This window comes from Aulonocara sp. 'chitande type north' Nkhata Bay, linkage group LG17, assembly GCF_057382095.1.
Source record: "Aulonocara sp. 'chitande type north' Nkhata Bay isolate Kocher_YH1m ecotype deep benthic linkage group LG17, A_spYH_male_GT1.1, whole genome shotgun sequence".
NCBI classification, from domain to species: Eukaryota; Metazoa; Chordata; class Actinopteri; order Cichliformes; family Cichlidae; genus Aulonocara; species Aulonocara sp. 'chitande type north' Nkhata Bay.
In genome coordinates this window covers 19,536,738-19,564,634 of record NC_141360.1, presented here as the reverse complement: position 1 = coordinate 19,564,634, position 27,897 = coordinate 19,536,738, and the positions used below count along the sequence as shown (strand labels likewise).

The 27,897-nt window shown below is 44.7% G+C and overlaps 1 protein-coding gene across 1 annotated transcript; it reads left to right on the top strand.

The window, feature by feature from the left end:
• Positions 1 to 258: 258 nt before the first annotated feature.
• Positions 259 to 27,473, top strand: LOC147309968 (protein NLRC3-like). Its single transcript, XM_086268271.1, has 6 exons — positions 259 to 370; positions 13,601 to 15,419; positions 16,027 to 16,200; positions 16,384 to 16,557; positions 17,387 to 17,546; positions 26,110 to 27,473. The coding sequence occupies exons 1-6, from the start codon at positions 259 to 261 to the stop codon at positions 26,116 to 26,118; spliced, it is 2,448 nt and encodes an 815-aa protein (XP_086124397.1). The 3' UTR covers positions 26,119 to 27,473.
• Positions 27,474 to 27,897: the final 424 nt, after the last annotated feature.

Sequence of the window (27,897 nt, the reverse complement as noted above, 5' to 3'; positions counted from 1 at the left end):
CCATTTTCTGCTGAGTCAGCTGTCTCTCTGTGGACTGTAAGAGATCTGTTCATTTATGAGGTACAGGGGCGACTGGGTTTATTACAGGCTAGACTGTGTGTATAGGTATGTGTCTGTGTGAGTGTGTTGTTGTGTGTGAGTGTGTGTTGTATTTCCTGTCCTGCTAGTCTTCAGGGTAATTATTGGACAAACGTGTTTGTCATGATTCTTGCTCTGTGCACACACTTAGTGTTGCTTGTTCCTCTCTCAGACTGAAAAATGAGTGATCTGAAGAAGGACAAGGATCGACCAGGATCCTCATCCTTCACTGGATCCAGGCTTTTGTCTATGAAGCGTCGCATTTCCAGAGATGTTCCTCTGGCATTCAGTGGTGAGTCTAGCCCTTCAGACAAAAAGTAAGAGACTGTTTCTACTGGTAGTTGTGATGAGATGTTTGCATTTGGCATTAATGTCATGGTTACTGAGTTTTTAAAGATATCTTTGAACTGTTATTTTTCTAGCGTGGGATCGCTGTTGGGTTGCCAAGTTTTTAACTATCAAATAAGGGACGCTGGCATGCCAGAATCACAATGCACCAATTTTGCTCATTATACGAGATGTCTCAGCTAAAACAGGACAGTTTGCAACTGTAACTGTAAACAGCATACATCTTTAATAACTTTCTAAATATAAATCCACTAAATCTGCTTCGGTTGGCACTTGGTTGTCATTAACATGTGGGCCCTCGGGTCCGAGGTTATTACAGCCTCTCAACCTCTTTACGAAGCACATTTGTGAAAAAGACGCACACAAAGACACTCACACACAAAAACAACACAGTTGTTGATTTGTGTTGTGTTTATCTTCCCATATTTTTCTCTTCCAGGTGCTGTTTGGTTTTTGTATGTTTTTTCTTTCTTCCAAGGGCAGCAGTTGTTTCCCCATTGTGCTTTTCTACTTTTGCTCTATTCTTTTTTATTATATTATCTTTCTGATTTTTTTTCCTATAATTCTGGATATTTGACTATTATTTTTGGCAGAATTGCTAGTTAATTCAAAATCCTAGCATGGACCTATTGTTCTGTTGGAACAGCCAACTGTGTCCATGTTTCCAAGGTCAAGCTGACAAATTTAAATGTAGCCCTCCGTCATTATTTCATTCACTTTATGCAATCTACAAATCTATCTCACTTGGCTCATGCGTATCCAGCCCAATTTTACTCTTTAAGTGTGTGTGTGTGGTGGGGGGGGGGATGATTGATTGATTGATTGACTGATCTAAATTTGATTCTGAATTTAACAGAGAGGCAATGAAGAGAAACTAATAGGGGAGAAAAATGCTCCCTTTCTAGTCCCTGAGTACTCTCAGTGCAGCGTTTTGAAACATCTGAAGGCTTTCAGTGACCTGAACAGCCTAGTCTAGTGTAACAAATGCATGAACAAGCTTTTCAGCATTACTCTGAGACAGGATGTCTGAATGATATATCCTGGTCAAAAACGACTCTAAAATTCCTCACAGTGTTACTGGGGTTCACAGTAATGCAATCCACAATATGGATCTAGTTAGATACCATATTGCAAACATTTTTAGGGGAGAGTACAATAAAATGTGTTTTAGCTGAATGTAGAAGCAGGAAATTTGAGACATTCCTGTAGTTTTACCAATTGCTATGTGTCATCTGGCTTCATGGATAGATAAACCAGGTATCCATACCTGTAAAACCTAAAGCGTGCTCTCATCTCTGTAATAAAATATTACAGTCAGCAGTATTGAACACTTCACTGAAGTCTAGCAGGACAAGCACAGAGATGAGTCCACTGCCAGAGGCCATAAGATCATTTGTAACCTTAACTAAAGCTGTTTCTGTGCTGTGATGCACTCTGAAACCCGACTGAAACCATTCCTCTGCAGATGATCTGTTAGCTGTTTGACAACTACTCTTTCAAGAATTTTTGAAATAAAAGGAAGGCTGGAGATTGACATATAATTAACTAAGACAGCAGGTTGTGGCTTTTTAACTGAAAGTGGAACTGTCAAGCATGATGTTATCACCACCATGCTCGACAGTTCCAACACGTTCTTACTCTCAAAGCGTAAAATTTTACACTAGGTGACAAATCTTCGGTATGTTACGCTTTCGGACACCCATATAAGCATACACATCCCTATATTATGAGGTCGGAAAAATTAAGAAACATGAGAAGCGTTTGGAATGAATCTACACATTTATTTTACTGTAATCGCTTTGGAAAACACTATCTAACACGGTTAAGGTGGTGGTTAAGGTTAGGGATAAGGTTAGGGTTAGGATTAGGGCTAGGGCTGGAATACACGTTGGAATGTGTATTACTGCCAAAACATCAATCTATTGGATTCCATCCACAACCCAGTGCACATCATGGGAACGCGAAGGTTACCTTTCACGTTCCTGAGGAATGCCTCGGGACATGACAGATAAGGTAAGATAAGATAAGATAACCTTTATTAGTCCCACAGGTGGGAAATTTGTTTTGTTACAGCAGAAAGTAGAAAGTGCAAAGTTACATAGCAAAAATTAGAAAAACACTGGAATAGGATAAGAATAAGATACTTTGCACAACTGTACACAATAGAATAGAATAAAATAAAATGCTATATACAATAGAATAAAAACAAATACAAATGCTATATACAACTGAGTATAATATAACGTACCTGTAGCTGTCCACAGCCTCAATGTCCATGCCTTGAATGTTTAGTGGTTGCAGTGCAGGATGTTTGTGCCTGTGGAAGTCTACCACCAGTGTTGATCTGGAGGTAGTTCTGCTGGCACCAGTCCACAAAGTCATGGGTATGTTACGTGGTCGGAGTGAAAACGGCTCACAGTTAACACAGATTCACTTTTCACATTCACTCTGTTATCTCTTAAGCTCTTCACTCTCAGACTGCAGGCTTACTTGTTGTTCCTAGAGTATTTAAAAGTGGGAGTCAGAGCCTTCAGCTTTCAGGCCCCTCTTGAGCGGAATCAACTTCTAGTTTGGATTCAGGAGACAGACACCCTCTTAGGATTGGGCTTAAAATGTCAGTTTTTGGCCATGAACCATACCTTAGCTGCTCTGTGCTTCTAATGATAAAATTAGCTTCTTTTTTTTTTAAGCACATTTTTTTCGCTGTGTTTATCCCCACTTTGCATTTAATCATTAGTAATTTTTGAACGCTGTGTCCTCTCCCATAGTTTCCATTTTGTCCTGTCTCTCTCTCTCCACTCTCCCTGTGCCATACTGAGCCTGGTTCTGCTGGACGTTTCTTCTTGTTTTTGTTTGTTTTGGGGGTTTTTTGGATTTTTTCCACCTGTCCCGTTCGGTTCTTTTGCCATCAGAGTTATTGTCTAAAGGCAAAGAAAGATGCCCAACGGATTTACTTTACCAAATGGGCCATCCCAGCCTTGCCGTATTGGTCTATTTCATCAGAATCAGAATCAGAATCACAACACTAGAGGCCAACTCCAAGCCCATAGCACAAGTCACCATCAAGTGCGCGATCTACCAAGGAGATGCTCTGTCCCCACTGCTGTTCTGCATAGGCCTGAACCCCCTCAGTGAGATCATTAACAAGGCTGGCTACGGATACCGACTACGGAACGGAGCAGTTGTCAGCCACCTCCTGTACATGGATGACATCAAGCTGTATGCCAAGAGTGAACGAGACATCGATTCACTGATCCACACTACCAGGCTATACAGCAATGACATTGGAATGTCGTTCGGACTGGAGAAGTGTAGTCGGATGGTAACAAAGAGAGGGAAGGTAGTCAGAACTGAGGGGATTGAACTACCAGAAGGCAACATTGCAGACATAGAGGACAGTTACAAGTACCTGGGGATCCCACAGGCGAATGGGAACCATGAAGAGGCCGCTAGAAAAGCTGCAACCACCAAGTACCTGCAGAGGGTCAGGCAAGTCCTGAGGAGTCAGCTGAATGGTAAGAACAAGATGCGGGCCATCAACACGTACGCCCTGCCCGTGATCAGGTACCCTGCTGGGGTAATAGGCTGGCCAAAGGAGGAGATAGAAGCCACTGACATAAAGACAAGAAAGCTCCTTACCATGCATGGAGGGTTTCACCCCAAGTCCAGCACCCTGAGGCTGTACGCTAAGCGGAAGGAAGGGGGCCGGGGACTGGTGAGTGTCAGCACCACAGTCCAGGATGAGACAACGAACATCCAAGAATACATTGGGAAGATGGCCCCAACTGACCGAGTGCTCAGTGAATACCTCAGGCAGCAGAAACCCAAGAAAGAGGAGGGAGACGAGGAACCATCATGGAAGGACAGGCCCCTGCACGGTATGTACCACCGGCAGATAGAGGAGGTGGCTGATATCCAGAAATCCTACCAGTGGCTGGACAAAGCTGGACTGAAAGACAGCACAGAGGCACTAATCATGGCAGCACAAGAACAAGCTCTGAGCACAAGATCCATAGAGGCTGGGGTCTATCACACCAGGCAAGACCCCAGGTGCAGGCTGTGCAAAGATGCCCCAGAGACAATCCAGCACATAACAGCAGGGTGCAAGATGCTAGCAGGCAAGGCATACATGGAACGCCATAACCAAGTGGCCGGCATAGTGTACAGGAACATCTGTGCCGAGTATAACCTGGAAGTCCCGAGGCCAAAATGGGAGATGCCCCCAAGGGTGGTGGAGAATGACCGAGCTAAGATCCTGTGGGACTTCCAGATACAGATGGACAAAATGGTGGTGGCTAACCAACCAGACATAGTGGTGGTAGACAAACAGAAGAAGACGGCCGTAGTGATCGATGTAGCGGTTCCGAATGACAGCAATATCAGGAAGAAGGAACACGAGAAGCTGGAGAAAAACCAAGGGCTCAGAGAAGAGCTCGAGAGGATGTGGAGGGTGAAGGTAACGGTGGTCCCCGTGGTAATCGGAGCACTAGGTGCGGTGACTCCCAAGCTAGGCGAGTGGCTCCAGCAGATCCCGGGAATAACATCGGAGATCTCTGTCCAGAAGAGCGCAGTCCTGGGAACAGCTAAGATACTGCGCAGGACCCTCAAGCTCCCAGGCCTCTGGTAGAGGACCCGAGCTTGAAGGATAAACCGCCCGCAGGGGCGTGCTGGGTGTTTTTTTAATATATATACACATAAGTCACTCATTAATAAATAGCTGGAAAAGAAACATGTGTAGTTGTAGCAGTAACCAGTGTGTTAAGTGGATGCGTTGTACAGGGAGATGGCCACAGGCAGGAAAGATTTCCTGTGTCGTTCAGTGGTGCTTTTCGGTAATCTCAGTCTCTCACTGAACGTGCTCCTGTGACTGACCAGCATGTCATGGAGTGGGTTGGAGGTGTTATCCAACATTGTCTTTATCTTGGACAGCATCCACCTCTCCGACACCACCTTGAGGGAGTCCAGCTCCATCCCCACAACATTACTGGCCTTACGGATTAGTTTATTGAGTCTGTTGGCATCTCCTACCCTCAGCCTGCACCCCCAGCATGCAACAGCATTGCTGCTAACTTATTACCCAGGAGGGTCGGCCTGATGGTATTGAAAGCACTAGAAAAGTCAAAAAACATGACCCTCACAGTGCTCACCGGCTGGTCCAGATGGGTGTAGACACGATTGATCAGGTAGATGATGGCGTCCTCAGTTCCGAGACGAGGCTGATAAGCGAACTGAAGGGGATCCAGATGTGGTCTTACTATGGGTCGCAGCTGGTCCAGGATGAGCCTTTCCAGGGTCTTCATGATGTGGGAGGTCAGTGCCACGGGCCTGTAATCCTGGGGGCCACTGGGACGTGGCGTCTTTGGTACAGGGACGAGGCATGATGTCTTTCACATCACTGGTACCCTCTGCAGACTCAGACTCAGCATAAACAGTTTATGAAAGACTGCACACAGCTGGGGGGCACAGGTCTTGAGGACGAGGGGACTCACTCCGTCTGGTCCAGCAGACTTGCCTGAGTGAAGTCTCCTCATTTGCATCTCAACCTGGTATTAAGTGAAGGTGATGGGTGGGAGAGGGGTGTCAGGAATCTCACAGGAGGCAACAGCGCCATGTGAAGAGAGAGGCTGGCACAGTGGTGTGGCTCTGGATTCCAGGCAGACTACAGGTGAGGTTGTGGGGGTGTGAGCAGACACTGTGGTGTCGAATCTATTGAAAAACAGATTCAACTCGTTAGCTCTATTCTCACCTCCCTCAGCTCCCCTGCTGTTGGTTGGCCTGAATCCAGTGATGGTCTTCATGCCCCTCCACACCTCTCTCATGCTATTCTGCTGGAGTTTCCACTACAGCTTCCTCCTGTAATTGTCCTTAGCCTCTCTGATCTTGTCCTTTAGTAACACCTGGACCTTCCTCACCTCCTCTTTATTGCCCCCTCTGAAAGCCCTTTTCTTGTTGTTGAGGAGGGCTTTGATGTCCTTAGTCACCCGCGGCTTGTTATTTGGGTAACAATGAACAGTCTGAGCTGGAACAATGGAGTCGGTGCAGAAAGTTATGTAGTCTGTGATACACTCAGTAAGTCCATTGATGTCCTCGGCGTGAGGCTCACAGAGTGTTTCCCAGTTGGTCACCTCGAAACAGCCCTGTAGTTCTGCTAAGGCCTCCTCTGACCACCTCCTAACAGTCCTCGTGGTCACAGGTTCCCTCCTCACAATTGGCACATAGCGGGGGGGTGAGGTGAATCAGGTTATGATCTGACAGTAAGTGGGGGGAGGGAGGAGGAGCTGTATGCATCCTTGACATTAGCATACAGTAGGTCTAGAATTTCTTCTCCCCTGGTGGGACAGTCCACATATTGTCTAAATGTTGGTAGTGTATTGTCCAGTGATACATGGTTGAAGTCACCCGAGATCACAATAAAGGCACTCGGGTGCTGAGTCTGTAACCGGGCTACGGCAGAGTGAATGGTGTCACATGCAGCTTTGGGGTTAGCAGAGGGAGGAACATAAACAGCCACCAAGATGACGTGAAAGAATTCCCAAGCATATAAACAAGCATATATAATAATATAATAAACAACATCATCGAGATGATCTATGTGAATATAACAGTAAATACTAAATATTGAATATTATTGTGCATGTAAGATCAACAGTGTATAGTGTGCTTTGAGGTAGGAGCCAAAAAGGGTGTAGTTTGTGTGTGTGAGCACCCGTGTGTACACCTGTGAGCGTGAGCGCGCTTGTATTTAAAAGGTTACTTCATGTAATGATCTGCTAGAGGGTGTGGGAAGCCATAGCCCCATCCTCCAGGGCATGAAGCAGGTATGGAGGGGATCCAGGCTTCAGACATCCAGAGGCCCTGAGAGCACAAGAGACCAAGGAAGACCAACGGAGGGGCGACCATGCCACTATCCCGGAAAGAGCTGAGGAGAGCCCCAGATGAGGGGTCACTCAGTAGCCGCAGAGCAGAAGCCGGGGGGTTGCAGTGACGTGCCCGTGAGCTCCACCGGCAGCCAGCTGTGCCAGACTGACTGAGCCCCAGGCCAAGAGGCCGAGGGCACTACACCCCCGAAGGGGCCCGAGCAAGCCCCAGGCTCCAGGCCCCTACAAGCAACCACCAGTTGTGAGCCGGTACGTACCTGGACTCCCATCCCCGGACACAAAGAACCACCAATACACCAATGTTTGAGGGCGTCTGCCACTGGCAGGGGGAGTGGTGGGGGGGAGATAGGCCTCAATACCTTGGAGGGCCTGAGATGTCCCTAGAGAGGTGGCATCTGATACCCGACCTGACATATAGACACAAACAAACAGGCACACACAGATACAAACATCCATTCCCACCCTCATGCTCTCATGGCCAGAGGGGCCGATGGCGCGATATGGCAGCCTCGCTTCTTACAGTCTGCCCCAGGGCAGCTGTGACTACAACTGTAGCTTGCCTCCACCAGTGTGTGAATGTGAGAGTGAATGAATAGTGGAATTGTACAGCGCTTTGAGGGCCCCGAAAAGCGCTATATAAATGCAATCCATTATTATTATTATATGCAATTACGCAGCACTCACTCAACGTGGAGACAGACATAAATAGACACTGTACACACAATCACACTCCCCATGTGTACTCTATACCCCATGGCTAGGTACCCTTGCCCCTGGAGGGGGAAACTGCACCCAGACCCAGGTAGTGTTACCCTCTTCCCTGGGGTGGAGAGAAGAAGACCGCCCAGACTCCGCAGCAGCAGGGAGGCACCACATTCCAGACCCTAATCGGATGGCCAACTCCTCCTCCCAGCTCCCCCGCCCCAACAGGCAACAGAGAACGGGGGGGTGTGAAGACTCCAAACCTCCCTCTGCCCGCTCATATGTAATGTTGATGCATGTGTGTTCTAAGGTGCATTTAAAACCCAGGAGGGCATGGAGCTACCTGCCAGAGAGCAGCAGGTAAGCTCATTGCCCCTCCTGACAGCCCTCAATGTATACGTGTATTTAAAATTGAGAGGTCAGCAATGGCGCCAGGGGTGAGGTTGTACATCCTGATGGTCATAAATAAATAAATAAATGAATTTTCATTTATATAGCACCTTTCAAGAGAGAATCACAAAGTGCTGCACATAAGATTACAAGTCATCTGGATGCCGTGTAGCGTGCCCACCCCCAAGGTCCTATATGTATGTGTTATGAGAATGTGAGTAATGTGAATGTCTAAGTTGTGGGATAAAATTGAGGCACAGGCAGCCAGAAGGGGACAGAGGGGGGATGCCTCCCCTGCACCCTGGTGACACACCTCCACCCCAAGGCCCTGCATGTGTGGGTGATTGTGGTGGAGCGGGAAAAGGGAGGCAGCTGGAGATGGGGAGGGAAGGAAGGGAGGGGCAAGTGGCCCCTCCCTGGGGCCAGCTCCCCCGCTGACCCCAGTAGGCACCCGCATACTCTGCAACCCACCAGGGCAAACCCCTCTACCATGATAAGGTGGTGGAGCGGTTTGTGTGTCCCAGGGATCCCAGGGGCTATGTTGTCTGGGGGCTTTTGCCCCCTGGTAGGGTCTCCCATGGCAAATTGGTCCTGGGTGAGGGACCAGACAAAGAGCGATTCAGAAGACCCTTATGAAAACAATATCGAGGGAACAGTTTACCCTGCCCGGGATAGGGTTACCGGGGCCCCGCCCTGGAGCCAGGCCCGGGGAGGGTGCCCGAGGGTGAGCGTCTGGTGGCCAGGCCTTAGTCCATGGGGCCCGGCCGGGCACAGCCTGAAGAGGAGACATGGGCCCATCCTCCCGCAGGCCCACCACCCGCAGGAGGCGCCATAGGGGTCGGGTGCATTGTGTGTCGGGTGGCGGCCAGGAGCGGAGGCCCTGGCGGACTGACCCCCGGCTGCCAAGACTGGCAATAGGAACATGGAATGTCACCTCTCTGGTGGGGAAGGAGCCTGAGTTAGTGCGTGAGGTTGAAAGGTACCGGCTAGATATAGTCGGGCACACCTCTACGCATGGCTTCGGCTCTGGAACCAGTCTCCTGGAGAGGGGCTGGACTCTGTCTCAGTCTGGAGTTGCCCCTGGTGAGAGGCGGCGGGCTGGGGTGGGTATTCTAATATCCCCTCAGCTTGCTGCCGGTACGTTGGGGTTTTTCCCGGTGGACGAGAGGGTTTGTTCCCTGCGCCTTAGGGTCGGGGAACGGGTCCTGACTGTCATCTGCGCTTATGCGCCGAGTGGCAGTTCGGAGTACCCAGCCTTCTTAGAGTCCCTTGGGGGGGGGGGGGGGGGGGGGGTGCTGGAAGGTGCTCCACCTGGAGACTCTGTTGTCCTGCTGGGAGACTTCAATGCTCACGTGGGTAACGACAGCGAGACCTGGAGGGGCGTGATTGGGAGGAACGGCCTCCCTGATCTGAACCCGAGTGGTGCTTTGTTATTGGACTTCTGTGCTAATCACAGTTTGGCCATAACGAACACCCTGTTCGAACATAAGAGTGTCCATAAGTGCACGTGGCACCAGGACGCTCTAGGTCGTAGGTCGATGATCGATTTTGTAATCGTATCAGCAGACCTGCGACCATATGTTCTGGACACTCGGGTAAAGAGAGGGGCTGAGCTGTCAACTGATCACCACCTGGTGGTGAGTTGGATCAGGTGGCGGGGGAGGACGCTGGACAGACCTGGTGCACCTAAACGCGTAGTGAGGGTGTGCTGGGAACGTCTAGCAGAGGCCCCAGTTCGCGAGATCTTCAACGCACACCTCCAGCAGAGCTTCAACAGCATTCCGAGGGAGACTGGGGACATTGAGTCCGAATGGACCATGTTCAGCGTCTCCATTGCCGAAGCTGCAGCATTGAGCTGCGACCGCAAGGTGATTTGGGCCTGCCGTGGTGGTAATCCCCGAACCAAATGGTGGACACCAGAGGTGAAGGGAGTCCTATCGGGCTTGGTTAGCCTGTGGGACTCCGGAGGCAGCCGACAGGTATCGACAGGCCAAGCGGAATGCGGCTCGGGCAGTGGCTGAAGCAAAAACTCGGGTGTGGGAGGAGTTCGGAGAGGCCATGGAAAAAGACTTTCGGACTGCCTCGAAGAGATTCTGGCAAACCGTCAGGCGTCTCAGGAGGGGAAAGCGGTGCTCTACCTGCACTGTGTATAGTGCTGGCGGAGCGCTGCTGACGTCGACTGAGAAAATTGTCAGGCGGTGGAAGGAATACTTCAAGGACCTCCTTAATCCCACTGACACGTCTTCCGAGGAGGAAGCAGAGTCTTGGGATGACTCCGCCAATTTCCGGGGGTGAGGTCACTGAGGCAGTTAAACAACTCCTTGGTGGCAGAGCCCCTGGTGTTGATGAGGTCCGCCCCGAGTTCCTGAAGGCTCTGGACATTGTAGGGCTGTCCTGGTTGACACGCCTCTGCAATGTTGCGTGGAGATCAGGGGCAGTACCTGTGGACTGGCAGACCGGGGTGGTGGTCCCCATCTTTAAGAAGGGGGACCGGAGGGTGTGTTCCAACTACAGGGGGATCACACTCCTCAGCCTCCCTGGGAAAGTCTATGCCAGGGTGCTGGAAAGGAGAGTTCGTCCGTTAGTCGAACCTCGGATACAGGAGGAACAATGCGGTTTTCGTCCTGGTCGCGAAACACTGGACCAGCTCTTTATCCTCTCCAGGATACTTGAGGGTGCATGGGAGTTTGCCCAACCAGTCTACATGTGTTTTGTGGACTTAGAGAAGGCATTCGACCGTGTCCCTCGGGGTGTCCTGTGGGAGGTGTTGTGGGAGTATGGGGTGTCTGGCCCATTGCTACGGGCCATTCGATCCCTATACAACCGTTGCAAGAGCTTGGTTCGCATTGCCGGCAATAAGTCGGACTCGTTCCCGGTGGGTGATGGGCTCCGCCAGGGCTGCCCTTTGTCTCCGGTTCTGTTCATAATTTTTATGGACAGGATTTCTAGGCGCAGCCAAGTGGCGGAGGGCTTTCGCTTTGGTGGCCTCAGAATCTCATCTCTGATTTTTGCGGATGATGTGGTTCTGTTGGCTTCATCGGGTGAGGGCCTCCAGCTCGCACTAGAACGGTTCGCAGCCGAGTGTGAAGCAGCGGGAATGAGGATCAGCACCTCCAAATCTGAGGCCATGGTTCTGAGCCGGGAAAGGGTGGAGTGCCCACTCCGGGTCGGTGATGAGTTCCTGCCCCAAGTGGAGGAGTTCAAGTATCTCGGGGTCTTGTTCGCGAGTGATGGGAGAAGGGAGCCGGAGATCGACAGACGGATTGGGGCTGCAGCTGCAGTAATGCAGACGCTGCACCGGTCCGTCGTGGTGAAGAGGGAGCTGAGTGTAAAAGCGAAGCTCTCAATTTACCGGTCGATCTACGTCCCTACCCTCACCTATGGCCACGAGCTGTGGGTAGTGACTGAAAGAACGAGATCGCGGATACAAGCGGCAGAAATGAGCTTCCTCCGAAGGGTGGCTGGCCTCTCCCTTAGAGATAGGGTGAGAAGTTCGGCCATCCGGGAGGGGCTCAGAGTAGAGCAGCTGCTGCTCCACATCGAAAGGAGCCAGCTGAGGTGGTTCGGGCATCTGACAAGGATGCCCCCTGGGCGCCTCCTGGGTGAGGTGTTCCAGGCATGTCCCACCGGGAGGAGGCCCCGGGGCAGACCCAGGACACGCTGGAGAGATTATATCTCTCGGCTGGCCTGGGAACGCCTTGGTGTTCCCCTGGATAAGCTGGAGGAGGTGGCTGGGGAGAGGGAGGTCTGGGCCTCTTTGCTTAGGCTGCTGCCCCCGCGGCCCGGTCTTGGATAAAGTGGATGAAGATGGATGGATGGATCGATAATGAAAGAGGTTCCAAAACCAAATTTGTGTAAAGTTGCAAATAGAAATTTCCAGTTAACTCTGTCAAACACTTTTTCTGCATCTAAAGAAAATATTGTAGTTTCGATGTTTTTACTGTATGAGTAGTCTATCAAATTAAGTAATCTACGTGTATTTGTTGATGAGTGCCTAGCTTTTATGAAACAAGTTTGGTCAGGATGAATTAAGAGGGGGTTATTTTCTCTAATCTCTTTGAGAGAGTTTTGCAGATTATTTCAAGTTGTTTTTTCTTTATTTATTTTTAGTTGGTTCACTAGAAATTGACTGGATTTAATACCATGTTCATAATTTTGTAAGCATAGACTTTGTACTAAGAATTTTGTTTTTTTATTAATTATCTCATTAAATTCTAGTTTTGTTTTGCGTACCAACCTAGATTTTAGAGAAGCTTATGACTCTCACTCCATGACGGTGTAAAATTTGGTTCTCAGGGGACAGTAAACCAGTTCATGGCAGGCAGGAATATCCTTTAATTTTCTCTCATCTGAGGATGACAGTTCAGGTCTTCTTCCAAACCATGGAAAAATAGTGACATATCCAAATAACTTGTACCTATGTACAATTGTTTGAAGTGATGATTTAATTAGAAATGGTTCTAAAAAACTTACCAACCTGTGTACAATTCTACAAATCTACAATTCTTTGTCTGAATTCCTTGGACATCAGTGGACCCAGAACCGGAGCTGAACTCCAGACTACCGGTAAGAGCAGCAGTGTATAAAGTAAGACTTAACATATATCTGCTGATGGTCTCATTTCTGAAAAATGGACTTCTTATTGTGATATTTGTTTTCTTTCACTATATTTTGTTAGGCTGGGTCTCAATGCATACACACAAATCACAAAAAAAAACCCCATGATTTATCAATATTTTTGTACCGGAATTTGTTTGCACTTCCCTCTGACCACTCCCTACATCAGTTGTAATGCTGTCTTTACCTGATGTCCTTGCTTGTGACCCCTTTATTTATATAAACTATAAGAACAAAACGCACCCAGTCATATGTCGACAATATACATTTAACACTACACTCTTTTTTTCCACTGCATTGAGCTTCTCACATGGGATTGATAGATTAGGGTTCGTGGTTCTTACCCTTCTTTTTTCTTCTTTTTCTTGTATTGTGTTAGTCTGTTGTTTCTGAGCAACTCTGATGTACTAACAAACGCACAGTGGTAAGAACAAAAGAGGCCAGTAATCATGTTTCATGAATCTGGCATGCTGATTTTGCATGGGAACACTTTATTTTTTTGAAAGGTAAGAATACAAATGCAAATGTGTAAATTGTGCATGCAAATATTAGTTAATGAGGCCAATGATTATTGTTTCATTTAGCAGATGCTGTCCTGCAGGAGGTATTAGATGAACATAAGATCAGTCTGAGGAGGAGATGTGAACGTGTGACTGAAGGAACTGATGAAACAGGAAGTAGAACCCTCCTCAACAGGATCTACACTGAGCTCTACATCACAGAGGGACAGAGTGAAGAGGTTCATACCCAACATGAGGTGAGGCAGCTGGAGACAGCTTCCAAGATCCTTTATGACACTCCAATCAGGTGCCAGGACATCTTTAAAGCCTTACCTGAACAACAGAGACCCATCAGAGTGGTTCTGACGAATGGCGTTGCTGGTGTTGGAAAGACTTTCTTAGTACAGAAGTTCGCTCTGGACTGGGCCAAAGGTTTGGAGAACCAAGACATCAGTGTGGTGATTCTGCTTTCATTCAGGGAGCTGAACCTGATCAGAGATGAGCAGTACAGTCTTCTGGAGCTGCTCCATGTTTTCCATCCAGCATTGCAGAAGGTCAAAGCAGAGAAGCTCGCTGTCTGTAAACTTTTGCTCATCTTTGACGGCCTGGATGAAAGCAGACTTTCATTGGATTTCACCAACAGGAAGCTCATGTCTGATATCACACAGAAGTCATCAGTTATTGGGCTGCTGACAAACCTCTTCAAGAGGAATCTGCTTCCCTCCGCTCTCATCTGGATAACTTCCCGACCTGCAGCATCCAATCAGATCCCTCCCATATATGTTGACAGGGTAACAGAAGTACAAGGCTTCACTGACGCCCAGAAGGAGGAGTACTTCAGGAGGAGATTCAGTGATGAAGAGCTGTCCAGCGGAATCATCTCACATATGAGGGCATCCAGGAGCGTCCACATCATGTGTAGAATCCCAGTCTTCTGCTGGATCACTGCTACAGTTCTGGAGCACATGACCACAGAGCAGAGAGGAGAGCTGCCCAAGACCCTGACTGACATGTACTCACACTTCCTGCTGGTTCAGACAAAGAGGAAGAAGAACAAGTACCTCGAGGGACATGAGACGAGTCCACAGGAGCTGATGCAGGCTGACAGGGAAGTTCTCCTGAAGTTGGGGAGGCTGGCCTTTGAACATCTGGAGAAAGGAAACATCCTGTTCTACCAAGAAGACCTGGAACTGTGCGGTCTGGATGTCACAGAGACCTTAGTGTACTCAGGTGTTTGTACAGAGATCGTCAAAAGAGAGTGTGTGATCTTCCAGAAATCGGTCTACTCCTTTGTTCATCTGAGCATTCAGGAGTTTCTGGCTGCTGTCTACATGTTCCACTGTCACACTGAAAGGAAGACACAGGTGGTGGAGGACTTCCTGATAAATATTTTTCCTCATTTATTCGGTGATGATTATGATGATGATGACATGAAAAGCTCCTCTTTGGATGTGTTTCTCTGGAGAATCATGGAAAAATCCCTCCAAAGTAAAAATGGCCACCTTGACCTCTTTGTTCGTTTCCTTCATGGCCTCTCTCTGGAGTCCACCCAGACACTGCTACGAGGCCTCTTGGGTCAGACAGAGAACAAACCAGAAATCATCCAGAGAGTCATCAAGAACCTCAAAAAAATGAATAGTTATGAAATCTCTCCTGACAGGAGCATAAACATTTTCCACTGTCTGATGGAGATGAATGACCTCTCAGTGCATCAGGAGATCCAAGAGTACCTGAAGTCAGAAAACAGATCAAAGCAGAAACTCTCTGAGATCCACTGCTCAGGCCTGGCCTACATGCTGGAGATGTCCGAAGGGGTTCTGGATGAGTTGGACCTTGGGAAATACAACACATCACCCGAGGGACAGCGGAGATTGATTCCAGCTGTGAGGAATTGCAGAAAGTTTCGGTGAGCCCAGATGTGATAATAATTGTGCTTATGCTTATCCTCCCAATGCTCTCTTTTAAAGCTTCCTTCCAGTTGGACATCACCTCACCTAGGAGGCATTCAACAGTCATTTTAATCAGATGCTGAACCACCTAAATTGGATTTTTAATGTGCAGGAGCAGCAGGTTATTTACAGTTGTCTCAAGGCACTTTACATTTTAAGGTCAAGACACTAAAATAATACAGAGAAAGCCCTAATTAGCAGACAACCCCCTATGAGCAAGGATTTGGCAACATTAGGAAGGAAAAACACCCTTGGAACAGGAAAAAAAACTTTTGTAGAACCAGATTCAGGATTTATCATGAATGTTTTTAGATATTAAAAGTCCACATCCACATATTTAATTGTTATCATATTTAATCAGGTTCAGATCTGACACTGTCAAATGTTTGGTTTAATTTCTTTACTGCTTGACAGCAGGCAAAGAGATCATCTTTCCAAGTGGAACTGATGAACCACTGATATAAATAACAAAATGCCAAACAGCAAGACTCCAACTCAAATGTACAAAATGAATATAAAATGTCCTATTTATAATAATGTTTTCTAATATTTTTGCCATTACAGACTTTCTAACTGTTGGCTCTCAACAACTCACTATGAAATTGTGGCCTCAGCTCTGAAGTCCAGCCCTTCCCATCTGACAGAGCTGGATCTGAGTGGAAACCACCTGAAGGATTCAGCATTGAAGCAGCTATGTGCTGCTCTGGAGAGTTCAAACTGTAGACTGCAGACTCTAAGGTTATTTCAATGGGATTGCTTTTATTTCTGGAGATATCTCAGTTGTTTGACTTGTGAATTAAATTAATCTCCTTACAAAGGAGTCTATTGCTGTCCAATATAGGTCATCAATGGTCATGGAAATGAAATAATAAGCAGCTATTTGAATTATTAATGACTTTATCTGTTTTTTCCTTTATTCAGATTGAAAAACTGCAGGTTGTCAGAGATCAGCTGTGCTGCTCTAGTCTCTGCTTTGAAGTCCAACCCCTCTCACTTGAAACATCTAGACCTGAGTGACAACAATCTGCAGGATTCAGGGATCATACAGCTCTGTGGTTTTCTGGAGAGTCCAAAGTGTACACTTGAGACTCTGATGTGAGTTAATTTAGAGTCTGTTACTTATAATTACAATAATGTTACAGAAGTCCAATGTGCCTGCTCGAACTTGGGTAAAGAAAAACATGAAATTCAGTATGAAATATCTCATGATGAAGTCCTGACTTGTATCTTATTGGAAGCTTTGGGATATAGTGGAATCAAATTTGGAAACAGCTAGAAACTATCTGGAACTCCCTAACAAAAGAGACATGTGCAGGAAAAGAATGCCAGCAGGAATGCCAAAACAAGAAATACAAAATAGTTTTTTAGTTATTATTTGTATGCAAATACTGAGTATTTAATCATTTAGTTTATTTGCCTAATAAACAATATAATGCTTTGTTTTAAACAAGTCTTTACACATCTGTTTATTTCCCAAGCACTCTACTTCCATCCATCAAGCTGTAAATTTTTCTTTTAATTATATTTTCATTTTTCTTTTCCGAAATTTACTTTGTTTTCAAATAAGGAAAATTTGATTTATTTAAGATAATGAAGGAGACACACACACAAAGAAAGCGACATTAAAACACATATTTTTATATGTTTAACATATTTATATCATACTGATCGTGTAATCCTGTAAGAGACTTGACAGAGGTCACCAGCATGATGTCTGTTGATATGAATATGTGTTTGAATGTCATGCTGACCTTTGCATGTGTGTAGCTGAGATGATTATGATCCACGATAACAGAATGAATAGTCACTACTCATTTCACAGAAGCTGATTGATTTTTTGATTGCAGTAATCCTGAGCTGCGCATTTAAAACGTGAAATCATCTGAATGAATTATCAGTGATTTTATCTGCTTGCTTTATTCAGATTGGAGAGCTGTAATTTATCAAATACCAGCTGTGCTACTCTGGTCTCTGCTCTGAAGGCCAACCCTTCTCACCTGACACATCTAGACCTGAGTAAAAACAACCTGCATGATTCAGATAAGAAGCAGCTGTCTGATCTCGTGAAACTACAGTTTATTAAGGTCAGTAGAGAAGAGTTAGAGTTAGACCTCATTTCCATTTTGGTAAATTGAAAATTGACATGCAAGTTTGATTTGGTGTTAGAGACTTACACATGCTATACTATAAGTGCAAAATTTCGCACAGCCTATAGGGCTTTGGAGTTGACGTCACACCGCAATGCATTGTGGGAGCGCGTCACCATTTACAAGATGCTTCGTTGTAGTCTCTGTCCTTCTTAGGGAGAAGACAAACGTGGGTATCATATATGCTATCAGGGAAAGAGCCCTGTGCAATAGAGCAGTTCACCATTCTGAGTAAAAGTGGAGCGATTATATCAATATGGGCTTTATAAAATTCTATGTTGAACCCATCCGGTCCGCAGCCTTTACAGCTAGGGAAAGAAACTATAGCAGCTTTGACTTCTGTGATGCTGAAGTCAGCTTCAAGTGCTTGGGTGGCAGATTCTGTAAGGGTTGGAATACTCAGAGAGTTAAGAAAGCTAAAAAGCTCAGAGTCAGTGGTGTTTGATTTAGAAGAGTACAGTGTGCTGAAAAACTCAACAAATCTGTCGTTAATCAGCTTAGGATCAGTAATTAATTCACCGGTAGAGGAGGCAATTTTGTGTATGGTGCGATAGGCTTGCACATCTTTTAATTGTCTGGCAAGTAATTTATGGGGTTTATCTCCCAACTCAAAGTGTCTTTGTTTCAATTTAATAATATCGCTACCGACTTGGGTTCCCAAAATATGATTGTATTCGAGTTTTAGTTTTAGATTAGCATTAGATATGTCCTCAGTATCAGATTGGCGAAGTGCCTCCTCTAATGTTGATAATTCAGACTCAATTTGGGACAGACGATTTAATCTAGTTCTTTTCGAAAATGTTTGAAAGGAGATGATCTTGCCACGCAATGCTGCCTTAAAAGATTCCCAAAGAGTGGAATCAGAGACCTCACCGTTGTCGTTATGTTTTAAGAAGTTTTTGTTTGACAGAAGGGTAGAATGGAATTTCCAATTGAAAATTCGAGGCTTTAAATTAAAATCTATTTTCATGGTAAGTGGGGCATGGTCAGAAATCAAGATCAAGATCATTTGGATGCTGAAGCCTCCAAACGTCTACCATGTTGTGTGATTTTACCAGATTGTTCAAAACTGCCGTGGATCTAGTAGTGAGGGCTATTTTTGTAGACAATCTATCTAAAACAGGATCAAAATAGCAGTTAAAATCGCCACCAATTATATTAGACATATTATATTCAGAAATTAGGTCAAATATTTTGGAAAAGAAGTCAGGACAGTCAAAATTAGGGGCATAGATATTTAGCAAGACCAGTGGAAAAGAGTTAATGGACCCAGAGACCAAAACAAATCTCCCATCCGGATCAGTAACGACGGATCCAAATATAAATGGAGTGGTTTTCCGTATGAGTATAGCAACACCTCTGGCCTTAGATGTGAAAGTGGACCAGTAAACCTTCGACACCCAATTTGCTCTTAAACATCTCTGTTCATTGGAGTGAATATGAGTTTCCTGAAGAAAAATTCTATCAGAAGATAAATGCTTCAAATGTGACATAACCTTCCCACGTTTCAAAGCTCTGCCTAAGCCCTTGAAATTCCAGGATGTAAACATAAAACAAAATTAACAACAAGAACACTGAACCCCACCCCCCAAAAAGAAAAAGGCCGCAAAAAAGAACAAGAACCACTGTGGCCCATCCCAGCGTGCATTAAGGGGACTGCCGGGAAGAGGAGCACAAAAAAACAAAAAAGAAAAAGAGAAAAAAACATCCTTCGTGTATAGCAGCTCCGCACCAGACTCCATTAATCAAAACAATAGTTACACCCATAGCTGGACTGGCCATCGGGCATACCGGGCATTTGCCCGGTGGGCCGCTGGCGATTTTTTGTTTTTATGGGCCGATGGATTTTTTTTTTTTTTTTTTAAGGAAGGGTATATATAATGAAAGGTGTTGGATTGGCCAATTGGTCATGATCGACTCTGGGCTGGACCAATTACAGCCGAGGAGGCCGAATGCACCCGCCCCCTTGTTTAGCAATCATGTGATTTTCACGCATTGCATGCCGGGAACTCGTGGCAAAACAATCCAAGTACCGCATCAAATGCAAGCATTTGCAGCACCGCAAAACGTTCATTCTCCGGTTCCAATACCTTCTTGTTTTTTCTTTGCCGCACAAAAAAGGAATGTACAAAACAAAAGGAGAACAATGCCGGTCCGTACAAAGACAGACTCGATGAAAAGACAAAGAAAAGATACGAGGAAAAAATCAAAGGTGTGAAAGGGTCAGACCCTTACGAGAACACAGAGGGACAAAAGACGTTAGCGTGCTGCCCAACTTTCACCACGCTCATATTTATAATTACACGGTTCTTGGAGTGAGTGCATACACTCATGAAGTTTAGTAACTTCAGGTCACTGCAACAAGCCCAGGTACAGTTTACTGACGGATGGGTACAGGACCTTGAAATGCACCGTGTAGAAAGTAAAGACCATGGTACGAACAAAGGTAAGTTTACCAGTCTCACAAATCGTCGTCATAAATACACATTCGTTAACCATTTATTAATATAACCTTTGAGCTCAACGGTAATTAATTAGTAGTGGAAATAATTTCTGGTTCATCACAGAAATGTAGCAGTGACAATAATATTGTATGTTGTAATCACACTGGACAATTAGTGATACAAAACAACTGTTTTACCCTGTGAATAAAAGTATATGTTTTTGTCAATGTACCATGGTAATAACAGAAGCGAAACGCAATATTTTGTCAGGACAATTTACTATTTATGCACAATAAACAAAGGAGCATAGCGCGACAATTTCTGTTCAGCGCCAGACTTGCTTGTAACCTATATCACCAATTATGTTAAGAAAAATGACGTATTAACGACTAAAAAACTCTGACCTTTGTGGGAATGCTTGGAGCAGACTAACATGTGAGCTGGAGTGTTCTGAGACGTTATATTTGGTATATCCAGACCATCCGTCAGGTCTTACTTCGGAAACATGGCTTAAAACATTTCTCTTCAACGACGTAAACCGATTAAAAAAAAAACGATCAGCTTCCCGTGGCTGTCATGCGACCGGCTGTTGCAGTTAATAATACAACAGCTTCTTGCCATTTTTTGTGTTTCTTTTTATCGCTGTGTAACGGAGTTCAATTGAAAGCCTGCGTGCGCTAGTACCTCTTGCCACAAGTTCCCAGAATCCTTTGCGGTTTTACCCCTGAATGACGTCACATTTTCAATCTTTATCCTGGTGGGCCGGTCTCTAGTCAAAATGCCCGGGCCGATTTTTTGTCCCAGTCCAGCCTTGGTTACACCCATAAATCGACTGATTGGGTAAAAAAAAAGAAAAAAAGACACAAACATACAGGGAGTGCAGAATTATTAGGCAAGTTGTATTTTTGAGGAATAATTTTATTATTGAACAACAACCATGTTCACAATGAACCCAAAAAACTCATTAATATCAAAGCTGAATGTTTTTGGAAGTAGTTTTTAGTTTGTTTTTAGTTTTAGCTATTTTAGGGGGATATCTGTGTGTGCAGGTGACTATTACTGTGCATAATTATTAGGCAACTTAACAAAAAACAAATATATACCCATTTCAATTATTTATTTGTACCAGTGAAACCAATATAACATCTCCACATTCACAAATATACATTTCTGACATTCAAAAACAAAACAAAAACAAATCAGCAACCAATATAGCCACCTTTCTTTGCAAGGACACTCAAAAGCCTGCCATCCATGGATTCTATCAGTGTTTTGATCTGTTCACCATCAACATTGCGTGCAGCAGCAACCACAGCCTCCCAGACACTGTTCAGAGAGGTGTACTGTTTTCCCTCCTTGTAAATCTCACATTTGATGATGGACCACAGGTTCTCAATGGGGTTCAGATCAGGTGAACAAGGTGGCCATGTCATTAGTTTTTCTTCTTTTATACCCTTTCTTGCCAGCCACGCTGTGGAGTACTTGGACGCATGTGATGGAGCATTGTCCTGCATGAAAATCATGTTTTTCTTGAAGGATGCAGACTTCTTCCTGTACCACTGCTTGAAGAAGGTGTCTTCCAGAAACTGGCAGTAGGACTGGGAGTTGAGCTTGACTCCATCCTCAACCCGAAAAGGCCCCACAAGCTCATCTTTGATGATACCAGCCCAAACCAGTACTCCACCTCCACCTTGCTGGCGTCTGAGTCGGACTGGAGCTCTCTGCCCTTTACCAATCCAGCCACGGGCCCATCCATCTGGCCCATCAAGACTCACTCTCATTTCATCAGTCCATAAAACCTTAGAAAAATCAGTCTTGAGATATTTCTTGGCCCAGTCTTGATGTTTCAGCTTGTGTGTCTTGTTCAGTGGTGGTCGTCTTTCAGCCTTTCTTACCATGGCCATGTGTCTGAGTATTGCACACCTTGTGCTTTTGGGCACTCCAGTGATGTTGCAGCTCTGAAATATGGCCAAACTGGTGGCAAGTGGCATCTTGGCAGCTGAACGCTTGACTTTTCTCAGTTCATGGGCAGTTATTTTGCGCCTTGGTTTTTCCATACGCTTCTTGCGACCCTGTTAACTATTTTGAATGAAACGCTTGATTGTTCGATGATCATGCTTCAGAAGCTTTGCAATTTTGAGACTGCTGCATCCCTCTGCAAGATATCTCACTATTTTTGACTTTTCTGAGCCTGTCAAGTCCTTCTTTTGACCCATTTTGCCAAAGGAAAGGACGTTGCCTAATAATTATGCACACCTGATATAGGGTGTTGATGTCATTAGACCACACCCCTTCTCATTACAGAGATGCACATCACCTAATATGCTTAATTGGTAGTAGGCTTTCGAGCCTATAAAGCTTGGAGTAAGACAACATGCATGAAGAGGATGATGTGGACAAAATACTCATTTGCCTAATAATTCTGCACTCCCTGTATAAAATGACTTGTGTATAACCAAAGTTATAATGTAAACGTTCTCAGTACTTCACAATAGAGAAAAGTTTTAAGACGTCGTAGCAAAAAAAACAAACAACAATGATAGAAAGCTAGCACCACAGAAGCATTCAAAAAATGATTGAACGAATCGCGACTCTCACTATAGGAAGAGAAGAGTGAGAATGTTCAAAAATACAGCCGCATCAACAACATGAACAAATATATTACCAGGTCACGATTACAGTGAGTCCGCAAAACGTTCAGCTTCAGCAGGAGACTTGAAGGTGTTAGTGATGTTGTTGTGAACTACCCGAAGCTGGGCCGGGTAGCGCAGACTGCACGTCACTCCGGAGGCACTAAGCTTTTTCCTGACCGTATTGAAGGCCTGTGCAAGGACCTCCGCAGTGTAGTCAGGGAAGATGGACAAATTCTCTCCATCGCAGCTCAACGGTGCACGTTGGCGTGCCAGACGCAGGACATGCCACACGTCTTTCTCATGATGCAACTGGGCTATGATAGCCCTCGTTCACTGGCCAGCCGTTGGTTTTGGTCTAAGGGTGCAGTGTGCCCTCTCCACTTTTATCGGCTTAATAAAGTTGTCTTTCCCCAACACATCCAGCAGCAGGGATGAAACAAAGTCCGCAGGCTTACCGCCCTCAGCACCTTCCTTCACTCCAACAATCCTAATGTTGGCCCGACATGAGCGCGTCTCCATCTGGCCTAGCTTGCCACGCAGGTTATTGGTGGCTGCCTTTAGTTCCTTGCATGTAGCTTCAAGCATACAAACACGGCTGTCCATTGTAGTAAGCGACTCATCGATAACATCTAGACCAGGGGTGCCCAATCCCGGTCCTCGAGAGCTACCGTCCTGCAGCTTTTAGATGCATCCTTGTTCCCACACACCCGAATCAAATGAATGGCTTGTTATCAGGCCTTTGCCAAACATGATGGCATGCTGAAGAGGTAATCAAACCATTTGATTCAGCTGTGTTGGAGTAGGGATGTATCCAAAAGCTGCAGGATAGTAGCTCTCGAGGACTGGGATTGGGCAGCCCTGATCTAGACGCTGTTCAGATGACCGGATATCTGCCTGGAGCATAGACAAAGTACACTCAATTGTGTCAAGGCGGGTCTCCATAGAGGTTTTTAGACTAGCGATAGCTGCTAATATGGCGTCGGTGCTCGCAGAATTTTCAGCTACTGCTTTCTGGCAGTGTGTTGCATCTTTTTTAGGCGGCATGTCGTCCAGTATTTATCGTAGTCGATGCAAAGCAGTAGTGCTGTTGACCAGTTAATTAAAGAGGCACGATGTCGCGTTAAATTGTTGGAAAAAAAGAAGAAAAGTGCGGAGCTGAGAAGAGTGTGTCCTACTCCATCAGTGTACACAAGCGCCCCCACAGCCTATTATTTTTAAATTGAGGTTGATGTTCACTTTATAGATCAAGTGCTGCAACACACCTGAATTAAAATTAGTAGGTCATTAGTAGTATGGCATCACATTTAGTAGTAACAAGTGAGATTTAAAAACAAAATCAAAATAATGTTTTTAAAAAGATGTTTTTGTTCACAATAATACTATTTTATCGGTGCAGTTAGTATTATGATTAGGCGATTGATTGATGGCATTACCTTTAGCTCCCTCAGTTGAGCTCTGTATTCATTTGCGTCGGTGATCCGATATTACGTATCGGTATCGGTCCGATCCTGGCCTAAATTACTGGATCGGATATCGGAGAGAAATAAAAAATGTAATGCGATCCATTAAATATCACAAAAGCACCTGACAAAACTTGCGACATGTCGTAACCCAGCTCATGACCTTAGCACGTCGGAGCAGTATGCGTCACGTGATAGAGCCGCTGTGGCGTGTGAGACCTGTTCGCAGTCTAGTTGAGCATTTGGAGCCTCACTATCAAACCAGCATTTCATCTCCGAGAAAGATATCCATGAGAAGTAAACCAAGTGTGTAAATTCATCACTGAATGTTTGTAAAGCATTCCCATGGTAAGCTTAACAACCTTCTCTCCCCCTCCTGTTGCTACTTCAATCATGGAACTGATCAATGACTAGCTGATTGGCTTTTCTGTCACGAGTCCCGTCTCTCTTGTTTGTTTATTGCCCACTTTGCACCAGAAACGTTTAAGCTTGATAAGCTGTTGTTAGAATTTATTTAATATTACTTTCTACATACCTAGCAGTTGGTAACTGTGCAGGTGTGGGTGTAGCAAAGTTTTGCCAGGGGGCCAGGTAGGGCTTTAACAGGGAAATGGGGGCTCAAAGAAATACTTTTCTTTGTTATTATCATTTAAAGTGTCTAGTTTTTAATAAATAATTATTTGAATTGTTTTGTTTTGTGTGTTGTTTTGTTTGTTGTTGAATCTTACCTCCAAAGTTTTCATCGGATGTAAAAATGTATAGAAGTCCATTAGTGTATATAGTAACTATTAAGTCTAATATATACCCTAGTAAGCTATATTACTTTATATTACCATCTGTGCAGTCTGCAATTCTGTTGAAGAAATATGTTGAATCGATTTAATTATTTTTACAAAAATAATTGATTTCTGTGCATTTATTTTACACGTGCATTAAATTAAAGTCGATTACGTTAATTAAGCATTTTGCTGGGAGTTGGCAACCCTATTAGTAAGTAAGTAAGGTTTATTTATTAAGCGCTGTACACAAAGGTTAAAATAAAGAAAACATTGAGTAATAAAATAGACAATATAAATAATGCAAATTCAAAACAATTCAAAAGTGTTGATTAACGGAAGGCCTGTTTAAATAATAAAGTTTTAAATAAAGGAACGAGACAAAGACTTTACATGTGAGTCCAGGCCCAGAGAAGAGGGCCTGTTAGTTTGTTTGTTTAATATTTCCACTAAGTAGAGGTATAACAGAATAGCTTTAGTGTTTTGTTTTTTAAAAACTCGAGTATTAACTTATACAAAATGCAGATATTTTTTTTAAAAAGTTTTATTGATTATAAAATACACTATATCAGCTTCATATCGGTATCGGCAGATATCCAAATTTATGATATCGGTAACGGAATCGGACGTTAAAAAGTGGTATTGTGCCATCTCTAATAATGTGTTCATCATTATGCTGGAATTTTAGATAAAAACAAAAAGAAATTAATGACTGAATGTTAGTTCACATTCTGAAGCTGCTAAAATTAAACTAATTCCCAGTAAGGAAATTTGTGCTTGATGGTGTAGTGCAGTCATGCTGGCCTACTGGCAGCCCTATAAGACCTGAGATTGGCTGTGTGCAGTCTGTTTGGACTGTGCAAATCTGTAGAAAACCACCTACGGTTCTTAAGTGCTTAGGAAATGGTTGTCTTTTTTGGAACAACCATTTTGTGCTGTGTTTCTGACATCCCCCATTATATGAAACTTGGCCTTCAATTTGGAGACGGTACTCCAAAATAATGGCTCACTCAAAATAATGCTGCAATGCCAGTAGGGTGCATGCTACTATAGCAAAATGGAATTCCTCATGTTTTAATTATAAAATAATGCAATATGTAATGACAAATAAAAAGTTTTACAGTGAGTATTAAATTTAAGTTTTGAAATTTACCTTAAAGCTTTAACTTTGATGTTTTCTCTCTCAGACCAACTGACGATGTGGATGAAAAGGAGGACAGAGCAGAATCTCCAGGATTCAGTCTGTCTAGGAACTCTAAAAATCTTCCTCCACACTTCAGGAATGAACACAAACCCTCAGACACAAAGAGGTGAAGACGACTGTGAGAATCTGTAAACTTAACAGTAGGGTGGGGGAACCCTACATTCAGGAGTGGTGTCGGGAAATGACTCACTTACAAATAAGTCATGTAATAGTTTCTTTTCTAAGCTCCAGAATATTTTCTCTATTAACGACTCTTTGTTTAGTTTTCCAGTTACAGTAGATGGATCTTGTTACGCCCCAGTCTAGGGGTACAGGAACGCAACATAAGAGTTGAAAAGATTGACCCCGCCCTGGTCCCCAAAACCATACACAGAGGGAAAACCAATTTCTTAGTGAACGGTGGTTTATTTGTCTACACTGAAAAATGAAGCTCCGGGGTGAACAAAGGCCAAAATAACAAACAAAACAAGCTAAGTCAGGAGGAGGTGCTATCTAAAGCCCTATGTGAAATCAAAAACCAAACAAAAGACAAGCATTACACCTAACTCCCTAACTGAGAAAACTGTGCAAGGAAAAACAATAAGGCAGCTCACCCCTTCTGTTCCAGTGCTATTTACAATGTGCTATTTACAGTGAAAACTAATGTGCACACTATATACAGAACTCAGCAAGTCGCAAAAGTCACAGGCACAAATGTCACAGGTTTTGGAGGCCAGGGTCAGGTCTGCTGCTGCTGTCAGTGGCTGCCCCGGGACAACTGCTGGTGACAGATTTTGAAGCAACCATATGATCAGGGGGCCAATCAGCAGCCGTCAGCTCATCCAATCAGGGACCTGCAGAGACTTAAAGACACAGACAAAGAAACAGCCACCAAGACAGATTATGGCCAGGGTCATAACAATCTACCAATTAAGTCCATAATTTCATTAAAGAGAAATTAAAGAGTCAACAAGGTCTGCATTTGGAAAAACCTGTATCCAAAATGTAAACTGTTCTCACACATGAAACTGTAATACTTCATAAATTGGGTTCATTTAATTTCACTAAGAATGTTGCTGCTTTAGTTTTTTTTTACTGTACACACTGATAATGTGAGAATGCTGTAACCAGTTTGATTATGCAATAAACAAAATGACATCATCAACAAATAATTTAGACTGTCTGTCCCATTGTTTTTCTACAAATGTATGGGTGTGTTACTACGGTGGCCCTGATAGGCCAAACGGACTGCAACTTCAGAAAACACTTGCAAAAAGAAAAATGCTGCAAAAAGAAAAACGCTTCAAAAAGAAAAACACTGCAAAAAGAAAAACACCTGCAAAAAGAAAAACGCTGCAAAAGCACACAAAACACAACGGAAATGTTTCTGGGGAGACAATAACCCGACGGACCAGTTGCACGAACCAAAACATGTATGTATGGCTCTATCCCAATTCAGGGTCTGCAGCCTTAAATTACGCAGCCTTAACGGTCCTCAAGGGCCGCGTACTCAAAGACTGCTGAGGCCGGAAGTGCGACGCTTGTAGGCTTGTGAAATGGGACGGACTGGCCTCCATCGCGCTGCCCAAGTTGCTTAGCAACCATGATACTAACAGCTGGAAACGTTTCATACAGCTTTGTTTGACAGAAATGAAGGAGAACATATTTTGTACATTTGTTTCTACATGAGCTTTGTGTGATTTGATAAGTATCTGAGGCTGAGACCACAGGACTGTAAAACATGATTGTTGGGCTTCATTTCTGTGCTGAACAGTCATTTAAGATTAGCTAG